This window comes from Mesoplodon densirostris, chromosome 9 (genome assembly GCF_025265405.1).
Source record: "Mesoplodon densirostris isolate mMesDen1 chromosome 9, mMesDen1 primary haplotype, whole genome shotgun sequence".
NCBI lineage: Eukaryota > Metazoa > Chordata > Mammalia > Artiodactyla > Ziphiidae > Mesoplodon > Mesoplodon densirostris.
Window position 1 is genome coordinate 89,571,749 of NC_082669.1, and position 20,087 is coordinate 89,591,835.

General features: G+C 42.6%; 1 protein-coding gene across 1 annotated transcript in view; it reads left to right on the forward strand.

Moving 5' to 3' along the window:
- The window catches only part of SND1 (staphylococcal nuclease and tudor domain containing 1), a 424,779-nt gene that overhangs the window by 25,416 nt on the left and 379,276 nt on the right, over positions 1-20,087 (forward strand). The window contains exons 2-3 of the mRNA XM_060108309.1: positions 6,110-6,259; positions 17,750-17,870. Of these exons, the coding sequence (XP_059964292.1) occupies positions 6,110-6,259; positions 17,750-17,870 (271 nt within the window). The remainder of the gene's footprint in view (positions 1-6,109; positions 6,260-17,749; positions 17,871-20,087) is intronic.

The following is a 20,087-nucleotide window of genomic DNA, read 5'->3' on the forward strand; positions in this document are numbered from 1 at the left end:
CCCTCCAGCCCTTGAGAACCACAGATCTACTTTCTGTCTCTATGGATTTGCCTGTTCTGGACATTTCATATAAAAGGAATCATTTCAATATGTGGCTTTTTGTCTGGCTTCTTTCACTTAGCATAATGTTTTCAAGATTCATCCATGTTGTAGCATCAATCAGTACTTCATTTCTTTTTATTTCTGAATAATGTTCCATTTTATGGTTATACTACATTTTGCTTCTCTGTTTGTCGCTTGATGGACATTTGGATTGTTTTTACTCTTTTTGGCTCTTATGAGTAATGTTACCATGAACATTTGTGTACAAAATTTATGTGGACATGTATTTTATTTTTCTTGACTTTGCACCTAGGAGTGAAATTGCTGGGTCATATGATAATTCTATGTTTAACTTTTGAGGGACTGCCAGACTGTTTTCCAAAGTGATTGCATCATCAACAATGTATTAAGGTTCTAATTTCTCCACATTCTTGTCAACACTTGTTATTGTCTGTCTTATTGATTATAGCCACCCTCGTGGCTATGAAGTGATATGTCATTGTGGTTTTGATTTGCATTTCCCTTATGACTAATAATAAATGTGCTTACTGGCCATTTATATATCTTCTTTGGATAGATATCTGTGCAAATCCTTGCCCATTTTTAATTGTTGAGTTACAGTATTTCCTTATTCCAGGTACTAGACCCTTATCATATATGTTTTGTAAATACTGTCTTTTCACTTTCTTGATATCGTCCATTGAAACACAATGTTTTTGGTTGCTTGTGCTTTCTAAGATAGTGTCATATCTAAGAAACCATTGCCTAATCCATGGTCACCATGTTTTCTTCTAAGAGTTTTATAGTTTAACTCTTATATTTAGGTCTCTGATCCTTTGAGTTAACTTTTGTATATGGTGTGAGATAGAGATCCAGCTTCATTCTTTTGCACGTGGATATCCAGTTTTCCCAGCATATTTTTGTTGAAAGGTTCTTTCCCAATTATCTTGGCACCCTTTTTGAAAATCAGTTGACCATAAATTTATGAGTTTATTTTGGGCTTCGTTTCATAACATTTTGGTGTTCATCAGGTGACTGTCCTTATTCTTTATATTGGATCTTCATATTGACAGATAATGGCTAAGATATTCTTGTCATAGCTTATCAGGCAGGTATACCTGTTAAGCTAGTCCTCCTTGTAGAGCTAACAAGATGCTCTCAGCTAAGAAGATACGACTTTTAAGCCAAGATGATTTTTGCTCTTGGTGCCATGAAAAAGAATGCTGATTTTATTGACACGGATTTCTATACCATCACTTTTTTTGCCCTAAGTATAGTGTGGGTAGGTTTTTTTAAAATTAATTAATTTAATTTATTTATTTTTGGCTGTGTTGGGTCTTTGTTGCTGCGCGTGGGCTTTCTCTAGTTGCAGCGAGCGGGGGCTACTCTTCGTTGCGGTGCATGGGGCTTCTCATTGCGGTGGCTTCTCTTGTTGCAGAGCACGGACTCTACGCATGAGGGCTTCAGTAGCTGTGGCTCGTGGGCTCTAGAGTGCAGGCTCAGTAGTTGTGGTACACGAGCATAGTTGCTCCGCGGCATGTGGGATCTTCCTGGACCAGGTCTCGAACCCGTGGCCCCTGCATTGGCAGGCGGATTCTTAACCACTGCGCCACCAGTGAAGCCCTGGGTAGGTTTTTGTATAAGAAGTTTTCTATCTTTTGGTGTTCGTGGTCTGGGGGTTTAAGAGTTAAACCAAGTCATTTATCAGTATCTAGTGAAGATTTAAGGTGGTGTTCCTGTTGCTGTGCAGTATTTTAATAGCTGCCCATAAAGTGTTTCACTGTAGGTAAATCTCCCAGGAAACCTGTTAGTGGGTTTGAGCAGTTTGAGTCCCCATTTTCCTTCTCAGCTGGTTGTTTCAGCCTTTGTCACCATCCAACTTGTGCCCTGAAGCCAGGTCCTCTGAATCACACCACGTCTCTCTGCAGCCATTATTGTCAGAGATGAAAACTGTCTAATTCATAACCTCAATCAAACTGACTCGTTTTGACAGCTGTTTTCACAAGCCTCTTGCTGTATCAGGTAGGGCTAAGATCATTTTTCTAGAATATGTCATTTTATTAATATAATTGGATAAAGCAGTTACCATATGACTTACTTTCTATGCCCTATAAATTAGCAATTAAGGATAATTACCGCATCCATGAAAGTTTGCAACATGAATCAGTACAGCTTTGGCAGAACAATTACCCCTGACAGTTGCCTCTCAATCTTAAAATTATTTTTCTGAAATTAAAATTCTGGATAACAAATAATATTTTACTTGTTTATTGTTTGTCTGGCTCCCCACACTAGAATGTCAGCTCTCCAGGAGCAGACATTTTTGTCTGTTTTATTTCACTGAAGTATGTTACTTGCCTGGAACAATGCCTGGCATATAGAAGGCACTCAATAAATTTGTGTTGAATTAATAAATGAATGAATAAATAAATGGCTCAATCAATAGATAAAATTATAAGTAATCAACTTAGATGTCAGGTCTTGTGATTTACAGAGGAAAAGTGACTTGTTTTCGTGCCATATGAGATACAAGTTAAGTTTGATATATAGACCCTTGGTCTTTTTCATATTTTACTTAAAGACATTTTAAAGGACTTCCCTGGTAGCACAGTGGTTAAGAATCCGCCTGCCAATGCAGGGGACATGGGTTCGATCTCTGGTCCCGGAAGATCCCACATGTCGCGGAGCAACTAAGCCCACGCGCCACAACTACTGAGCCCGTGCGCTGCAACTACTGAAGCCTGTGCACTCTAGGGGCCCGTGTGCTGCAACTACTGAGCCCACGTGCCACAACTACTGAAGCCCGCGCACCTGGAGCCTGTGCTCCGCAACAAGAGAAGCCACCGCAATGAGAAGCCCGCGCACCACAAAGAAGAGTAGCCCCACTCACTGCAACTAGAGAAAGCCTGTGCGCAGCAATGAAGACCCAACACAGCCCCCCAAAATAAACACATTTTAAGTATTTTTCCCCCAGAAGGTCTTCCCCTTGGCTTTATTTGGTGGGGAACATTAGACAAGAGAAGCCCATTAAATATTTTTATTGAGGAAGAACTTGAATAAAGACTTTTGACAAGTGAGGCAGGTGGAGGGAGTTGAACAGTACTTGGAAGATGAAATGGAGAGAGCAAAAAAGGAGGTGGAGTGTGTTTTGAACTATTTCAGTTCCTATAAATAATAGGAAGGAAACAAATTCTTCCCATATAGACAGGTCTCTTCCTTCCATAATGGTCTGCAGACAGTCTTTTCCTATCTCATCGCCAAGGCTGTGGCCAAATGAATGACGGGGGAGAGAGTTTCAGAGGAAGGATGTAGCCATGCCAGACCTCTCCTCCTGGGGGAACAGGAACAGCAGTACCTGCCACAGTGAATATCTGTCCTTGTTGCTTGGGAGGTTGACTTGGTGGCTGCTGTTTGCATTTGTATCCTCAATAGTATAAAAGGTGTTGTGCAGCCTATAAAATCACCTCTCTCTAATATTAATTCAAGTACTGACTGTTGTCTGAATGGCATATTTGGTGCAGTAATGCAAAGAAGCTCTGACAGCAGTCTTCAGAATAGCTTTCAGGGCAAGGAGAGAGTGTACAAATGAGGTTTTTCAAAATTCCTGTGTACAAGTTGTTTACTAAAGCCCTTAATGGGGCCGGAATAATAGTTATAGACCCACTGTCCCCCAGGGATCTACTTTACTAGGTCAAGGCATTAGAGGTAACACCTTGCTGATATTTAGGGGGAATAAGAGGGTTCTCATCAGTCATTCTATTCTTGAGCTTTTCAGCGGGTTTCGTCAGACTTGAGAAATAAGGATTGTTTCCTAGCCTGGGTCAGTGCTCACTGGTTAGCCAAGGTGAATTTCCAGCTGGGCTTCCCAAGAGGTACTGGGCCTCCTGGGAGTGCTTTATTACTTTTTGTGAAAACTTGACAAAAATCAAGGAATAGGCCTTTGAGACAGGTGCTCTGCTTTGTATGCTCTATGCTCCTCAGTCCCCCTGCAGTCTGTACATGAATGATTTCAAGGCAGGTGTTCAAAAATGTGCTATTCCGCCACTTGTGAAGAATTGACTGTAAATGAATCGTTTCCAGGTTCTTTTCCTGTTCTTCCTTTGGCCCTTCTCATTTCAGGGACATCAACCATCCTGTGCCCTAGTATATCTCTTCTTTGGCTTTGCTTTGTTTGAGGGCTTGTCTTTTTAGAATGTCAGATCCCTGGGATGATGTCCAGGACATGGGTTCTCAAGAAAGGCTGTTAGCAAGACTGCTTGGTTGGAAGCTGTAGGGTTTAATTGCTGGTAACACTTGATCACAAAGGATAAAAATGAAAAGCATGACTTGTAACTAGGTAAGGAAGACAGTCTTTTGTTATGTGTGTCATGGTGTAGCCAGGGAGGAACCATTTAGACCAAGGTCTATGTGCTTGAGGTATTGGGGATAATGAGATGTTAATCTTAGCACTAATTTTAAAAAAATTGGATTATGTATATTTGTTGGGCTATGTAGATTCATACAGTGGAATACTATACAGCCACAAAAATGAATAAACTAGTGTTCTGGCATGAATGAGTTTCACACAAAAAAAGGGCAAAAGAAGCAAGTCACTGTTGGGTACACACAGTAGACTCAGTTTATAGAGTTCAGAAATAGGAAAAACAAAACCACCATATTGCATAGAGACGTATACGTAAATGGTAACACCGTACCAAAAGCAAGGAAGGAGGGGTTATCACAATGATCAGGATAGTGGTGGCGGTCAGGAGAAGGGGCTGGGAGTAGAGAGGGGCACAGGGGATCCAAGGTTCTGCTCGTGTTCTGGTAATTAACTTGGGTGGTGGTTACATAGTTGTTTGCTTCTTATTCTTTAAGATGTACATATATGTTTAATGCACTTCTGTATTTATATTAATAATCCATGATTTAGAGCATGAGTTAAGGTGGAGAGGTGAGGGAGACAAGTCAGCTAAGCAAATGCATATCGAAGTGGCTTCCTTCATATTCCTTCCTTAATTCCTCTGAGTCAGCTTCCTTTCCAAGGACTGTTCCCTTTACAGAAAACTCCGTGGTCTTGTCTGCCGCGGAGTTCTGCATTGGCAGGACTCTCCAACGTTCTATCTACTAACTTTTCATTCAGCAGCTTTTTCTTGTTTTGAAGGTGGGATTGAGCCTTTCAGCTCTAGTGAAGCCAGTGCTCAAGGCTCCCTGTTGATAAAATCGTGCCTCGCTGAGCAAAGAATTTGAATAGCTTGGGCGATGATTCTCATGTTTTTCTGTGTGCCGTTTCTTCTCTTCTCCCACGTGAAATCCTTTCTTCTTCCCCCCGCAAATATTTTAAGTGAGCTTTAGAGCTCATTCCATAGTTGCCAAGTGGGTTTTACGCCTGGCATCCTTCAGAGACAGAGGGAAGGAGCTGCTGGACTTGGGAGCTTTAAGGTGCTTCTTTGATGCCCCTGTTTTAATCACCGAGGGCGTGGGTTTTCTAGATTCTCTCTTCTGTATTTCCCTCTTAGCCTAGTGTCTGAGCACTGTCTACAGAGGAAGTGTGAGCACTGGGCTCTGGCTGCACTGCCTCCACGTTAGCCCTGGGCATCCTCGGCTCCTTCTGGCTGGTGTGGCTGGCGGGTCGGGGCTTCTTCCTTCAGCTTCCACTTTTCTCTGGCTTTCTTCCATTGCTTGCCTTTTCCACCATAGAACAGCACGTGTGGATGGAGACATTAACTTCTTAAATACTGAAAAGAACACAGGTGGTGGTCAGCTTGCTAGGATGAAATTACAAAGGTTATCTCCATGTCTTGCATGCCTCTTCACCCTACTCTATTTTATGAGTCTTCTGTCATTTTGTGTAATTCTTATTTGTATTGCTGGGTCAGTCATTTCAGAATCTAGCCCAAGGTTTTATGTAGGTATTTCTCTTATAAACTTAAAAATAGTTTTGTTCATTCAGCCATTCAACAAATATTTGAGTGCCTTCAAGAGGCCGAGTAGTTTTCTAGATGTTGAGGATACAGGAGTGGACCATCTGTATTGTGGTGATGTTACCTTTAGACGGCTAATTTTCTCTGTTTTTCCCCTGACCTAGGTCCTCTCAGGGTGTGCCATCATTGTCCGCGGGCAGCCTCGTGGTGGGCCTCCTCCAGAGAGGCAGATCAACCTTAGCAATATTCGCGCTGGAAACCTTGCCCGCAGGGCAGCTGCCACACAACCTGATGCAAAAGACACCCCGGATGAGGTAGGTGCTTCCACTCCCAGATGCTGTGGACCCAGGTTATAGCCCAGTCTCCTCCTTGACTGCACATTTGATGTACTCTTTCTTTTCTGTATATTTCACGTTTTTTTTTAAACATCTTTATTGGAGTATAATTGCTTTACAATGGTGTGTTAGTTTCTGCTGTATAACAAAGTGAATCAGCTATACATATACATATATCCCCATATCTCCTCCCTCTTGAGCCTCCCTCCCACACTCCCTATCCCACCCCGCTAGGTAGGTGGTCACAAAGCACTGAGGTGATCTCCCTGTGCTATGCGGCTGCTTCCCACTAGCTAGCTATTTTACATCTGGTAGTATATATAAGTCCATGCCACTCTCTCACTTCGTCCCAGCTTACCCTTCCCCCTCCCCATGTCCTCAAGTCCGTTCTCCACATCTGCGTCTTTATTCCTGTCCTGCCCCTAGGTTCTTCAGAACCATTTTTTTTCTCTTAGATTCCATATATACGTGTTAGCATACGGTATTTGTTTTTCACTTTCTGACTTACTTGACTCTGTATGACAGACTCTAGGTCCATCCACCTTACTACAAATAACTCAATTTCATTTCTTTTTATGGCTGAGTAATATTCCATTGTATATGTGTGCCACATCTTCTTTATCCATTCATCTGTTGATGGACACTTAGGTTGATTCCGTGTCCTGGCTGTTATAAATAGAGCTGCAATGAACATTGTGATACATGACTCTTTTGGAATTATGGTTTTCTCAGGGTATATGCCCAGTAGTGGGATTGCTGGGTCGCATGGTAGTTCTATTTTTAGTTTTTTAAGGAACCTCCATACTGTTCTCCATAGTGGCTGTATCAGTTTACATTCCCACCAACAGTGCAAGAGGGTTCCCTTTTCTCCACACCGTCTCCAGCATTTATTGTTTGTAGATTTTTTGATGATAGCCATTCTTACTGGTGTGAGGTGATACCTCGTTGTAGTTTTGATTTGCATTTCTCTAATGATTAGTGATGTTGAGCATCCTTTCATGTGTTTGTTGGCAATCTGTATATCTTCTTTGGAGAAATGTCTGTTTAGATCTTCTGCCCATTTTTGGATTGGGTTGTTTGTTTTTTTGATATTGAGCTGCATGAGTTGCTTGTAAATTTTGGAGATTAATCCTTTGTCAGTTGCTTCATTTGCAAATATTTTCTCCCATTCTGAGGGTTGTCTTTTGGTCTTGTTTATGGTTTCCTTTGCTGTGCAAAAGCTTTGAAGTTTCATTAGGTTCCATTTGTTTATTTTTGTTTTTATTTCCATTTCTCTAGGAGATGGGTCAAAAAAGATCTTGCTGTGATTTATGTCATAGAGTGTTCTGCCTATGTTTTCCTCTAAGAGTTTTATAGTGTCTTGCCTTACATTTAGGTCTTTAATCCATTTTGAGTTTATGTTTGTGTAAGTTGTTAGGGAGTGTTCTATTTTTTTTTTTTTGTGGTACGCGGGCCTCTCACTGTTGTGGCCTCTCCCGTTGCGGAGCATAGGCTCCGGACGCGCAGGCTCAGCGGCCATGGCTCACGGGCCCAGCTGCTCCATGGCATGTGGGATCTTCCCGGACCGGGGCAAGAACCCGTGTTCCCTGCATCGGCAGGCGGACTCTCAGCCACTGCGCCACCAGGGAAGCCCAGGGAGTGTTCTAATTTCATTCTTTCACGTGTAGCTGTTCAGTTTTCCCAGCACCACTTATTGAAGAGGCTGTCTTTTCTCCATTGTATGTTCTTGCCTCCTTTATCAAAGATAAGGTGACCATATGTGTGTGAGTTTATCTCTGGGCTTGCTATCCTGTCCCATTGATGTATATTTCTGTTTTTGTGCCAGTCCCATACTGTCTTGATTACTGTAGCTTTGTAGTATAATCTGATGTCTGGGAGCCTGATTCCTCCAGCTCCGTTTTTCTTTCTCAAGATTGCTTTGGCTATTCAGGGTCTTTTGTGTTTCCGTACAAATTGTGAAATTTTTTTGTTCTAGTTCTGTGAAAGATGCCATTGGTAGTTTGATAGGGATTGCATTGAATCTGTAGATTGCTTTGGGTAGTAGAGTCATTTTCACAGTGTTGCTTCTTCCAATCCAAGAACATGGTACATCTCTCCATCTGTGTCATCTTTAATTTCTTTCATCAGTCTCTTATAGTTTTCTGCATACAGGTCTTTTGTCTCCTTAGGTAGGTTTACTCCTAGGTATTTTATTCTTTTTGTTGCAGTGGTAAATGGGACTGTTTCCTTAATTTCTCTTTCAGATTTTTCATCATTAGTGTGTAGGAATGCCAGAGATTTCTGTGCATTAATTTTGTATCCTGCTACTTTACCAAATTCATTGATTAGCTCTAGTAGTTTTCTGGTAGCATCTTTAGGATTCTCTGTGTATAGTATCATGTCATCTGCGGACAGTGACAGCTTTACTTCTTTCCTGATTTGTATTCCTTTTATTTCTTTTTCTTCTCTGATTGCTGTGGCTAAAACTTCCAAAACAATGTTGAATAATAGTGGTGAGAGAAGACAACCTTGTCTTGTTCCTGATCTTAGTGAAAATGTTTTCAGTTTTTCACCATTGAGGATGATGTTGGCTGTGGGTTTGTCATGTATGGCCTTTATTATGTTGAGATAAGTTCCATTTATGCCTACTTCCTGGAGGGTTTTTATCATAAATGGGTATTGTATTTTGTCACATCTATTATGTCACAACTTTCTGCATCTATTGATACGATCATATGGTTTTTCTCCTTCAATTTGTTAATATGGTGTATCACATTGATTGATTTGTGTATATTGAAGAATCCTTGCATTCCTGGGATAAACTCCACTTGATCATGGTGTATGATCCTTTTAATGTGCTGTTGGTTTGTGTTTGCTAGTATTTTGTTGAGGATTTTTGCATCTGTTCATCAGTGGTACTCGCCTGTAGTTTTCTTTCTTTGTGACATCTTTGTTTGGTTTTGGTATCAGGGTGATGGTGGCCTCGTAGAATGAGTTAAGGAGTGTTCCTCCCTCTGCTACATTTTGGAAGAGTTTGAGAAAGATAGGTGTTAGCTCTTCTCTAAAAGTTTGACAGATTCCTCCTGTGTAGCCATCTGGTTCTGGACTTTTGTTTGTTGGAAGATTTTAAATCACAGTCTCAATTTCATTGCTTGTGATTGGTTTGTTTATATTTTCTGTTTCTTCCTGGTTCAGTCTTGGAAGGTTGTGCTTTTCTAAGAATGTGTCCATTTCTTCGAGGTTGTCCATTTTATTGGCATATAGTTGCTTGTAGTAATCTCTCATGATCCTTTGTATTTCTGCCATGTCAGTTGTTACTTCTCCTTTTTCACTTCTAATTCTATTGATTTGAGTCTTCTCCCTTTTTTTCTTGATGTCTGGCTAATGGTTTATCCATTTTGTTTATCTTCTTAAAGAACCAGCTTTTAGTTTTATTGATCGTTGCTATTGTTTCCTTCATTTCTGATCTGATCTTTATGATTTCTTTCCTTCTTCTAACTTTGGGGTTTTTTTGTTCTTCTTTCTCTGATTGCTTTAGGTGTAAGGTTAGGTTGTTTATTTGAGATGTTTCTTGTTTCTTGAGGTAGAATTGTATTGCTATAAACTTCCCTCTTAGAACTGCTTTTGCTGCATCCCATAGGTTTTGGGTCATTGTGTTTTCATTGTCATTTGTTTCTAGGTATTTTTTGAGTCCCTCTTTGATTTCTTCAGTGATCTCTTGGTTATTTAGTAGTGTATTGTTTAGCTTCCATGTGTTTGTATTTTTTACAGTTTTTTTCCTGTAATTGATATCTAGTCTTATATAGCATTGTGGTCGGAAAACATACTTGGTATGATTTCAGTTTTCTTAAATTTACCAAGGCTTGATTTGTGACCCAAGATATGATCTATCCTGGAGAATGTTCCAGGAGCACTTGAGAAGAAAGTGTATTCTGTTGTTTTTGGATGGAATGTCCTATAATATCAATTAAGTCCATCTTGTTTAATGTATCATTTAAAGCTTGTGTTTCCTTATAGCAAAGCTATACAGGCAAAATCACACAAAGAAGCATACACACACAGACTCACAGAAAGAGAAAATGGAAAAACAATATATCTATACATTAAAAAAAAAAAACAAGGAAGAGAGCAACCAAATCAATAAACAAATCTACCAATGATGGTAAACTCTAAATACTAAACTAAGATAAACATAAAACCAGAAATAAATTAGATGCAGAAAGCAAACCCCCAAGTCTACAGTTGCTTCTGAGGTCCACCGCCTCAATTTTGGGGTGATTCATTGTCTATTCAGGTATTCCACAGATGCAGCGTACATCACGTTGATTGTGGAGATTTACTCCGCTGCTCCTGAGGCTGCTGGGAGAGATTTCCCTTTCTCTTCTTTGTTCGCACAGCTCCTGGGGTTCAGCTTTGGATTTGGCCCCGCCTCTGCCTGTAGGTCGTCTGAGGGCATCTGTTCTTCACTCAGACAGGACGGGGTTAAAAGAGCAGCTGATTCGGGGGCTCTGGCTCACTCAGGCTGGGGGGAGGGAGGGGTATGGAATGTGGGGTGAGCCTGAGAGGGGCAGAGGCCAGTGTAACGTTGCACCAGCCTGAGGTGCGCCGTGTGTTCTCCCGGGAAAGTTGTCCCTGGATCACGGGACCCTGGCAGTGGCGGGCTGCACAGGATCCCGGCAGGGTAGGTGTGGATAGTGTCCTGTGCCCACACACAGGCTTCTTGATGGCTGCAGCAGCAGCCTTAGCGTCTCATGCCCGTCTCTGGGGTCTGCACTGATAGCCACGGCTCGCACCTGTCTCAAGCTCACTTAGGTGGTGCTCTGAATCCCCTCTCCTTGGGCACCCAAAACAGTGGTCTCTTGCTTCTTAGGCAGGTCCAGAATTTTTCCCAGACTCCCTCCCGGCTAGCTGTGGGGCACTAGCCCCCTTCAGGCTGTGTTCGCGCAGCCAACCCCAGTCCTCTCCCTGGGGTCTGACCTCTGAAGCCTGAGCCTCAGCTCCCAGCCTGCACCCACCCTGATGGGTGAGCAGACAAGCCTCTCGGGCTGGTGAGTGCTGGTCAGCACTGATCCTCTGTGCAGGAATCTCTCCACTTTGCCCTCTGCACCCCTGTTGCTGTGCTTTCCTCCGTGGCTCCGAAGCTTCCCCCCTGTCACCCCCTGTGTCTGCCAGTGAAGGGGCTTCCTAGTATGTGGAAACTTTCCTCCTTCACAGCTCCCTCCCACTGGTGCAGGTCCCATCCCTATCCTTTTATCTCTGTTTTTTCTTTTTTCTTTGGCCCTACCCAGGTACTTGGGGAGTTTATTGTCTTTTGGGAAGTCTGAGGTCTTCTGCCAGCGTTCAGTAGGTGTTCTGTAGGAGTTATTCCACATGTAGATGTATTTCTGATGTATTTGTGGGGAGGAAGTTGATGTCCACGTCTTACTCCTCCACCATCTTGAAGCAGGCTCCCTATTTCAAGTATTTTTATATCACGGGACTGATGACAAATCAACAGTGGCTTGCTTCAGTTTATACATTCACTACCTTTAATCCCAGTAATCCCAGTCTCTTTCCGTCATACACTTTCCCATAGGTTTAGAGCCTTTTCAGGTTTATCAGTGTTTCATGCCTCTTTCTCTGGAAACAGGTTAGTACATTTCCTAGGTAGTCTCCGCTGTTTGAGGTTGGCATTAGTTATGGCAGAGCTCTTTTATTTATGTTTGAATTCTTCATTTACCTTCAAAATTCAGAAGGATGCACAGTGAAAAATCTAGTTCTTCTCCCTGGAGACTACTGGTGTTATGGCAGTCTTGAATCTCCAGAGGCATTTATCACCTATACAAGCAGACACTCATTTTCTTTTCTTTCTTTCTTTTTTTTTTAATTGAAGTATAGTTAATTTTCCATGTTGTGTTAGTTTCAAGTGTACAGCAAAGTGATTCAGTTATATGTATTTCAGATTCTTTTCCATAATAGATTATAAGATATTGAGTATATATAGTTCACTGTGCTATACAGTAGATATGAGTAGTACTCATTTTCATAAATGGTAGCATATACTATAAATGTTAGGACTGTGCCTTATTATAGATTCTTAATCTGGGATCTGTGTCCTAAGGATGTCTGTGAACCCCATGAAATTGTTAGCAAAATTTTGTGTAAACATGCATTTTGAAGGGAGGAAGTTATCAGTTTCTTAGGGCAACTTGTGGTTCAGTAGTTGTCAAGAACCATGTGTTATGGTGATTTGACAAGCTTCTGAGCTTTTGTTCCACCATCCCCTCCAGCCCCCTGCTCCCCCATCTCTAATGCCTGGCCAGCTTGCCTTCTTTGTGGTCTGCCTTGGACTCCTTAAGTTACCTCTCCAGGCAGCTGCCATGAGTCTTCTTGGCTCCCGTACTTTGAAACATCAGTTCTTGTCTCTTCAGTGGTGCTTTGGCTATCAAAAATGAAGCTACTGAATTCTAATTATTTGTCTTTTGCCTCAGCTTGATGATGATGGGCAAGTTGGTACCTCAGCTTCCGCCTGCTGTTTTCCTCCCATGGAAGTGTGGGAGAAAAAGCAGCTCACGGGCTTCTTTCATTTAAGGAAAAACATGCAGTTTTTTTCATCTATAATAAAAAGCATTTTGTTTGAACTAAGAAGATAGTAAAGCAGTGTTATAGGAAATAGAGACAAATCACCCCAAATTCTATCAACAGCAATTAGATTCTTGGGATAATGACTAAATAGAGAAAATCAGTTATTTTCCATTGTCCTCTCTCAGTAAGCACAAGTATTGGGTTACTCTATACCTCAGGGTTGTTCAGTGTGGATTAAACAAGAGAATGCGGAATTTTTAGCCTGGGCCTGTAAGCTACTTAACAAATGTTAGCTGTGGTAATCTCTAGGGCTATTTAATTTCTGCTACTACAGAGACTTCTCTTACTGTTAGTCCAAGTGCTGAAGATTAAATCTCTCTCAGCGCTTTTCAAATTTTGGGTGCTAAGTGCTAAGTGCTTTCTTTCCCTTTCAGTTTTGTGTTGTGTAACAGCTTGCCTGCTTCTAAGAGGAGAAGAGGGTTGACCCTGGTTGGCTAGAGCCAGTCAAGTTCACTTCCCCAGAAGGAAGAAGCAGTGTTGGCTGTAGGGAAGAAGGGTTGGGTTTTAATTTTCTGTTTCGTGGATGAGAATCAAGGCCAGTTGGAGCTTGTTCTGAAGCGTATTAGCTGTAGCCTATGTATCAGTACAATAAAATCTTACCAGAACTATCCCACCTGAAAGAATACCATGTAATCTGATCCCTGCTCTCATTGGAGTTTCATATATTTATACAGCCTAGTGGTTTTTGTCTCTTCCAGAGCAACTCAGTTTCTCCTAGTAACTCTTCAAAGGTCCCTGTGACGTGAAGTATTTGAGAGCTACAGATTTCACCCTTTGTCAGCCACAGTCCCTATTTCTGTGTGCAGTAATCTAGTCTCTCCTTGTCCTGCTGTGATTTGGTTTTACCCCCACCATGCCCTTGAAGGTGCTCTGGCTCAAGTTAGCAGTGACGCCAGGTGGTAACCCAATTCCAGACACCCCCAGCAACCTCCAGGCTTTTATCGAGACCTAGAGATTCTGCCTCCTTCAAAATCTCTCTTCTCTGTTCTTGAAACTTCATTACAATTGCTGTTGGCCTCTGTTCAACTCTGGAATATTAAGATGACAGTCTTTCTGCCTTCATTTTCCTTCCCTCTGATTCCTTCTCTGTATGCTCTCAGATGTTTTTGAGATATAATGTTTTTTTTTTTTTTTCCTGGCTCAGTATTACTGCCAGATACTTCAGTGATTCCTCATTACCGCTGGACAAATCTAAATGCCTTAGCCAGGGTTACAATCCCATTTGTGATTTGACTTTTAGTCTTCTCTTACTGAACCCCCTCCGGGATGCTAAGTCCCACCCCTGAGGAAGTGTTCGGGTCTCCTAACAGGCCACCTGAGTCCTGCCTGCTCATGCCTTGGCTCAGCCGCCCCCTCCAGCGGGAGCTCCGTCTCCGCCTTGTGCCCCGGTGATTCATCCTATGGAGAAGTCACACCTGACATCACCTTTCATCATCCCTTTTTTGTGCTGTCATCCTATTCCATGTTTATATGTCTCTGTACTCGGTTGTCGGCTCCTCGAGGGGAGGGACATCTCGTGGATCAGTGGATTGTGGAATGTAGCACTCCTTTCTCTCTGGCTTTCTGTAGTTTTGGAGCATGTCTAGTTTTGTCACATTCAAACAGAGTCGAGGACATGATTGCTTATTTGCTTCCCTTTGTATCACTGTCCCAAATATCATGCACTTGATTATTCTCCGCCTTCTTTCATATCTGCTTTCAGAGAAACTTAGCTTTCTCCTAAGTCCCGTGACAATAAAAGCAGCTCTGCTGTGTGTCCCCAGCCATCACTGCCCTGTTCCAACCTGATCCCCAGCATTGCCTAGCTACTCTACGCAGCCTAGATACTGCATTGATGGGCACTGTGGGAATTATATATTTATTTCCCACAGATTTCTTGAGCTCTCATTGTACGTGAAGCTGCATGTTGGTTTCATGCGAAATACAGAAATGAACGTCACAGTCGTTCTACATTCAGTGGAGTTTTTGAAAGTTGGGGTGGTGGCATGGTTGCAGCAGAGAGGGATTAATTACATGAGCAGGTGGGACAGTGGGATGATCGAGCACTGGGCCAAGTACAAAAGTAGCTAGCTTTGAGGGTTTACATTGTTGTGGGATTTAATCTTGTTTCAGTAGTTTAGGCGTCTACCTGGTGCAAAGAAAAGATGGGAATTAAAATTCCATCTGTCGTGGTAGACACCAGAACCTTGCATGGGTCTGGGAATGGAGAGCAAGCTGCTAGATCACCTGCCATTGGGCATTCTAAAGGGAAGAGGCAGTTTTGAGTCTCAGCTACTTAACAGCCATTGCTTCCTAGGTGGAGCTCTGGCACATCATTTGACCAGACCAGTGATTCTTCCTATTGGGTCATTGTGGCCCTCATGTGATGAACGCTTTGAGTCAGTTTCTGTATACGTAGGGTTGTTCTGGGAGGCTCTGCTGGGATGGCCTTCCCCATTAGGTAGCCTTCTGCTGGCTGTCCTCTGTGTGGACACCTGCACAGGATTCTCTCCTGGAGTGCTCTATTGCCCTCGGCAGGAGTGATGCGGTCACTCGCTTTCCTGAATCTTCTAATCGCCTCTCTTCATAGCTCGTATCTTGTCTATTTATTGAATTTGCCTGACTCTGGATGGAACACAACTTGAGAAGGCTGGAATATTAGAGAAGCTAGGTTACCTTTCTCTAGGATAAGGTGTATGTCCTTTTCAGGACCTCCAGTGTAGCTTTCTCTTATTGCCCAGTGACTGACCAGCTGTAAAACATGAGGTCCGAAGAGTGCTCCTTCCTCAAGCCTTAAAAGCTTTTAGTAATTCTGCCTAGTCGGTAGAAATTGGAGGTTTCCCCACAGGGGTTAGCTATTTCCTTGTGAACTGACCCTTGATAAATGAATTTTTACCGAAGTCTTGGCTTCCTTTAGGAGTACTTTGTTTTGTCAGAGCTTTGCATTTAGGAAAGCAGTGTTTTACTGAATTTTAGGTATTAGTGTATTACTCAAAACTGAAGCCTAGACATTAGATCTATAGCTGAGGATGTTTGTAGAGTAAGTGGATCACTAAGGTGATAAAAATGTATGAGGCTGTGTTAGTGGGTTTCTGTGATGTGGCTGGTAGCTGGGCTCATTATCAGTCATCATACTCTTTGGTCACAGTATCTGTTTTCATTATTATGAATGAGGACGGGTAGAACTGGGAGATTAAAATGTGGTGACCTCCACATTGCCATTGAGTGGTTGGTTCTTCTGCTTGCTGGCACTTTGCAGAGAGCGCATTAGATGAAGGAGGATAAGCTTGTTTTTGTGTCTTCAAGAGCACTTACTCAGGATTAGTTCTTCCTAGAACTATCCACAGTTGTCGCTGTCTAACAGTACTGCTTTTGTGAATACCAGCCCAGTGGGTTGGTAGACTGCCACATTTAAACTGGCTTCTGGTTTCTGGGAAGTCATGGATGTTTTTCTTCTAGAAAAGCTTCTTGGCTAACCCCATGGAATAATCTTCATGGACTGAAAAGGTTGGCAGACGCTTCCTTTTCAGGTCACTGATATACTGTTTTGCCTTTACTGTGTGTAGCCCATGTTCTATGGCTCCAATTGGTAATAGACAACGCATGCATATCATATACCACTCTGCCCTTTTATACGCTGTATTGTTCCTGCACACGAACTTCTGCAGATCATGTACGCTTTGAGCTCTTGCCCTCTCCTTCCTCATTTCTGTTCTAAGGGAACTTGGGGCACTGAGCTAGGTCCAGACTGTAAATTCAAGTGCTAGTGACCACTGACTATGACAGTGCTGCTTCAGGGGAGACATCTCCCTTTGTCTGTACCATCCCAAAGTGATGGGGGAAAAACCATCCCTTTGCACAGTATCTTTTTATATATATATATATTTTTTTTTAATTTTTTTTTTTTTTTTTTTTTTTTGCGGTACGCGGGCCTCTCACTGTTGTAGCCTCTCCCATTGCGGAGCATAGCCTCCGAACGCTCAGGCTCAGCGGCCATGGCTCACGGGCCCCGCTGCTCCGTGGCATGTGGGATCTTCGCGGGCCGGGGCACGAACCCGTGTCCCCAGCATCGGCAGGCGGACTCTCAACCACTGCGCCACCAGGGAAGCCCTATTTTTTAATTTTTAATTTTTATTTTTGGCTGCTTTGGGTCTTCCTTGCTGCGCGCAGGCTTTCTCTAGTTGTGGCAAGCAGGGGCTACTCTTCATTGTGGTGCGCAGGCTTCTCATTGCTGTGGCTTCTCTCATTGAGGAGCACGGGCTATAGGTGTGTGGGTTTCAGTAGTTGCAGCTTGCAGGCTCTGGAGCGCAGGCTCAGTAGTTGTGGCACACGGGCTTAGTTGCTCCGCGGCACATGGGATCTTCCCAGAACAGGGATCAAACCCGTGTCCCCTGCATTGGTAGGTGGATTCTTAACCACTGCACCACCAGGGAAGTCCCTGCACAGTATCTTGAGATCACATGCAGACTCTGTTAGTACCCATTGTGGATGTGTGGCTCACTCCTTGTATCTGGGTCTTTAATGAGTGACAGGGAAGAACCACCATTGTCAAGCTGATCCCTTACCAGCTAGACAGTAGACAGCAGACAGCTAGAGAGTAGACAGTGATGGGGGTGGTGGAGGGGTGGGCATGGGGGGAATTCCTAGTGCTGGTGTCTGGGAAACCATGATGCCTGTTTTTAGGGCTCGTGCTAGTTAAACCAACTGTTCAACCTGCCTTTTTTAGGAGCCCCCTAAGCGTATGATCCATGTTGTCTGTGTTTCATTTTTATATTCTCCTCAGGGCCTAGTGCATGGCCAGGCTATTGAAGGAGTGAAGTTGCTTGGATGTTGATTGTGTCGTGTGAGAACTGCCTAGTTCTTGAACACGTTTATTTTGTCTTTCAGCCCTGGGCATTTCCTGCTCGAGAGTTCCTTCGGAAGAAGCTGATTGGGAAGGAAGTCTGCTTCACGATAGAAAACAAGACTCCCCAGGGGCGAGAGTATGGCATGATCTACCTTGGAAAAGGTGAGTACCAAGGGGGAAAGGTACTCATTTTTCTCTAAGTCTGAAGTTCCTCCAAAGACTGGTTTTCATCTGGTGGAGGTCGCTCTGGGAGGGTTGGCTGTAGGTCTCATTGGAAGTGCACAGAGCTCGTGGCACGTATGTGCCCTGGTACTCCTGCTCCTAGTTTACTCCTGTGCCTGCTTTCCTGGCTTGGTTTAGGTGTGCGTGTAAGCGTAGAATTATTTTCCCCTGTATTTAGGCCGTCAGCCTGTGGAACTCATTGGCTCTGTGCTTCTAGGTCAGAGTGCTAATTGAATTCCTATAGATTTCCTATTGCATCTTCTATTTGCTTTATCTATCTTGTGGCTTTTCTTCTCCTCCTGGGGACTCTCTTTGGGGAAGGATGATTTGTTTAGGGCTTGTGGTTTTTTGTAAGCCACATGACTTGGAATGGAATGGAATGGAATGGAAAGAACACGGGCTTTGGAGTGGTGTAGGTGTGGATTCCTGGCTCTTCTACCATGTACTCTTACTTAACCCGTAACTGAACCTTTCCAAGCCCTAGTTTCAATTGTAAGTTATAGAGAGAGTTTAAAGAGATGGTATGTGTAAAGCATCTCGCTCCAGCACGGAGAATGCACTCAGTAAATATGTGTGTGTGCACACATATGCCTGTTGTTTAGCTGGGCCGGATAGCTTATAGGATATTAGGTGTTCTGGTCTTTTTTGCATTAGGTAGAGGGAGAGTGAGATTGCACAATGGAGTTTGAACAGAAATAGGACATTGAAAGAATTGGTAGAATGTTTTCCATAAAGCATTCAGATGAACAGGAACACTTACGTTCATCTGGATTATTTGGGGAGCAGACACCTTTTAGAGTTTCCTGTGATTATTGATAAACTAGCCTTCTAACTGAGCTGCTTTAGATAATCTATTTGCCTTGGGTGACTAGTAAGCTGGAAGTAAGCAAGCAGGGTATATGACAAGGCTAACAATATCCTTTTAGGATTCTGATTTTAAGTGTAGAGGTCTTAGACAAGTGAGTTGTGGATGACCTTGGAGCATTCTTGTCCAATTTACCCAGTAGAGAAACAGCCCTTTTAGCAAATGGCTATCTGCATCCTGATTGGGAAATTATAGAAATACATGGAATCTTTTCAAAAAGAGAAGTAAATAAATTTGCCTTTTACCCATAATTCAAATAATATAGTAGGTAATAAAACACTTAAGCATTATTGTTGGAGGGCTACTGGCTAGGAAGAATGTAAGACAAATAGAAGTGTACTGTCTTCAGAATGCAATTGTTCGAGAATTTCATTACCCAAAATAATACAATTCTGTAAGAGCTGGTCAATCTTCTGTTACCGGACAAGAGACCTCACTGGACTATAGGACATTTTTTCGGTACAGATATCTCTATGGAGAGACCACCTGTAAGTGTTCATTTAAATAACCTTAGTCTCCAACTATAAAACAGTCTATTTAAGGTAAGAGGAGCTGGCATTTAAAATTTAAAGTTGTTTTTAGAAAGTTTGTTTTTCAAACTGATGCAATTTATAGAGTGGATGTAATTTAGCATGTTAACATACTAGTGTGTTTAATAGAATCTGGCGCATAGGAGGTGATTGATAAATAATTACCGAAAGAATGATTGAAATCATCTACATCTTTCAGTTTTAAAGGCTTAAATGGCTTAAAGTTTAATATTTTCACTCAGATACTTTAACCAACTCTCACTGCCAACTGTAATGAAACAGTGCCTTAGCTAATTAATTAGTGTTCATATATTTAGCCTATTTTATGGCTACTCTCTTTTTTGTCTTTTGTTTTTTTGTTTAGAAAAAAGATTTTCTTTTGCTATATGTAAATAGATAAAGAATTTATTTAACTATAGTTGATTTAAAATATTGTATTGCAGGTGTGTAGCTTCAGATTCTTTTCCACTATAGGTTATTATAAGATACTGAATATGGTTCCATGTGCTATACAGTAAATCCCTGTTGTTTATGTGGCTACTCTTTTTTTTTTTTTTTTTTTTTGTGGTATGCGGGCCTCTCACTGTTGTGGCCTGTCCCGTTGCGGAGCACAGGCTCTGGACGCACAGGCTCAGCGGCCATGGCTCACGGACCCAGCTGCTCCACGGCATGCGGGATCCTCCCGGACCGGGGCACGAACCTGTGTCCCCTGCATCGGCAGGCGGACTCTCAACCACTGCGCCACCAGGGAAGCCCCATGGC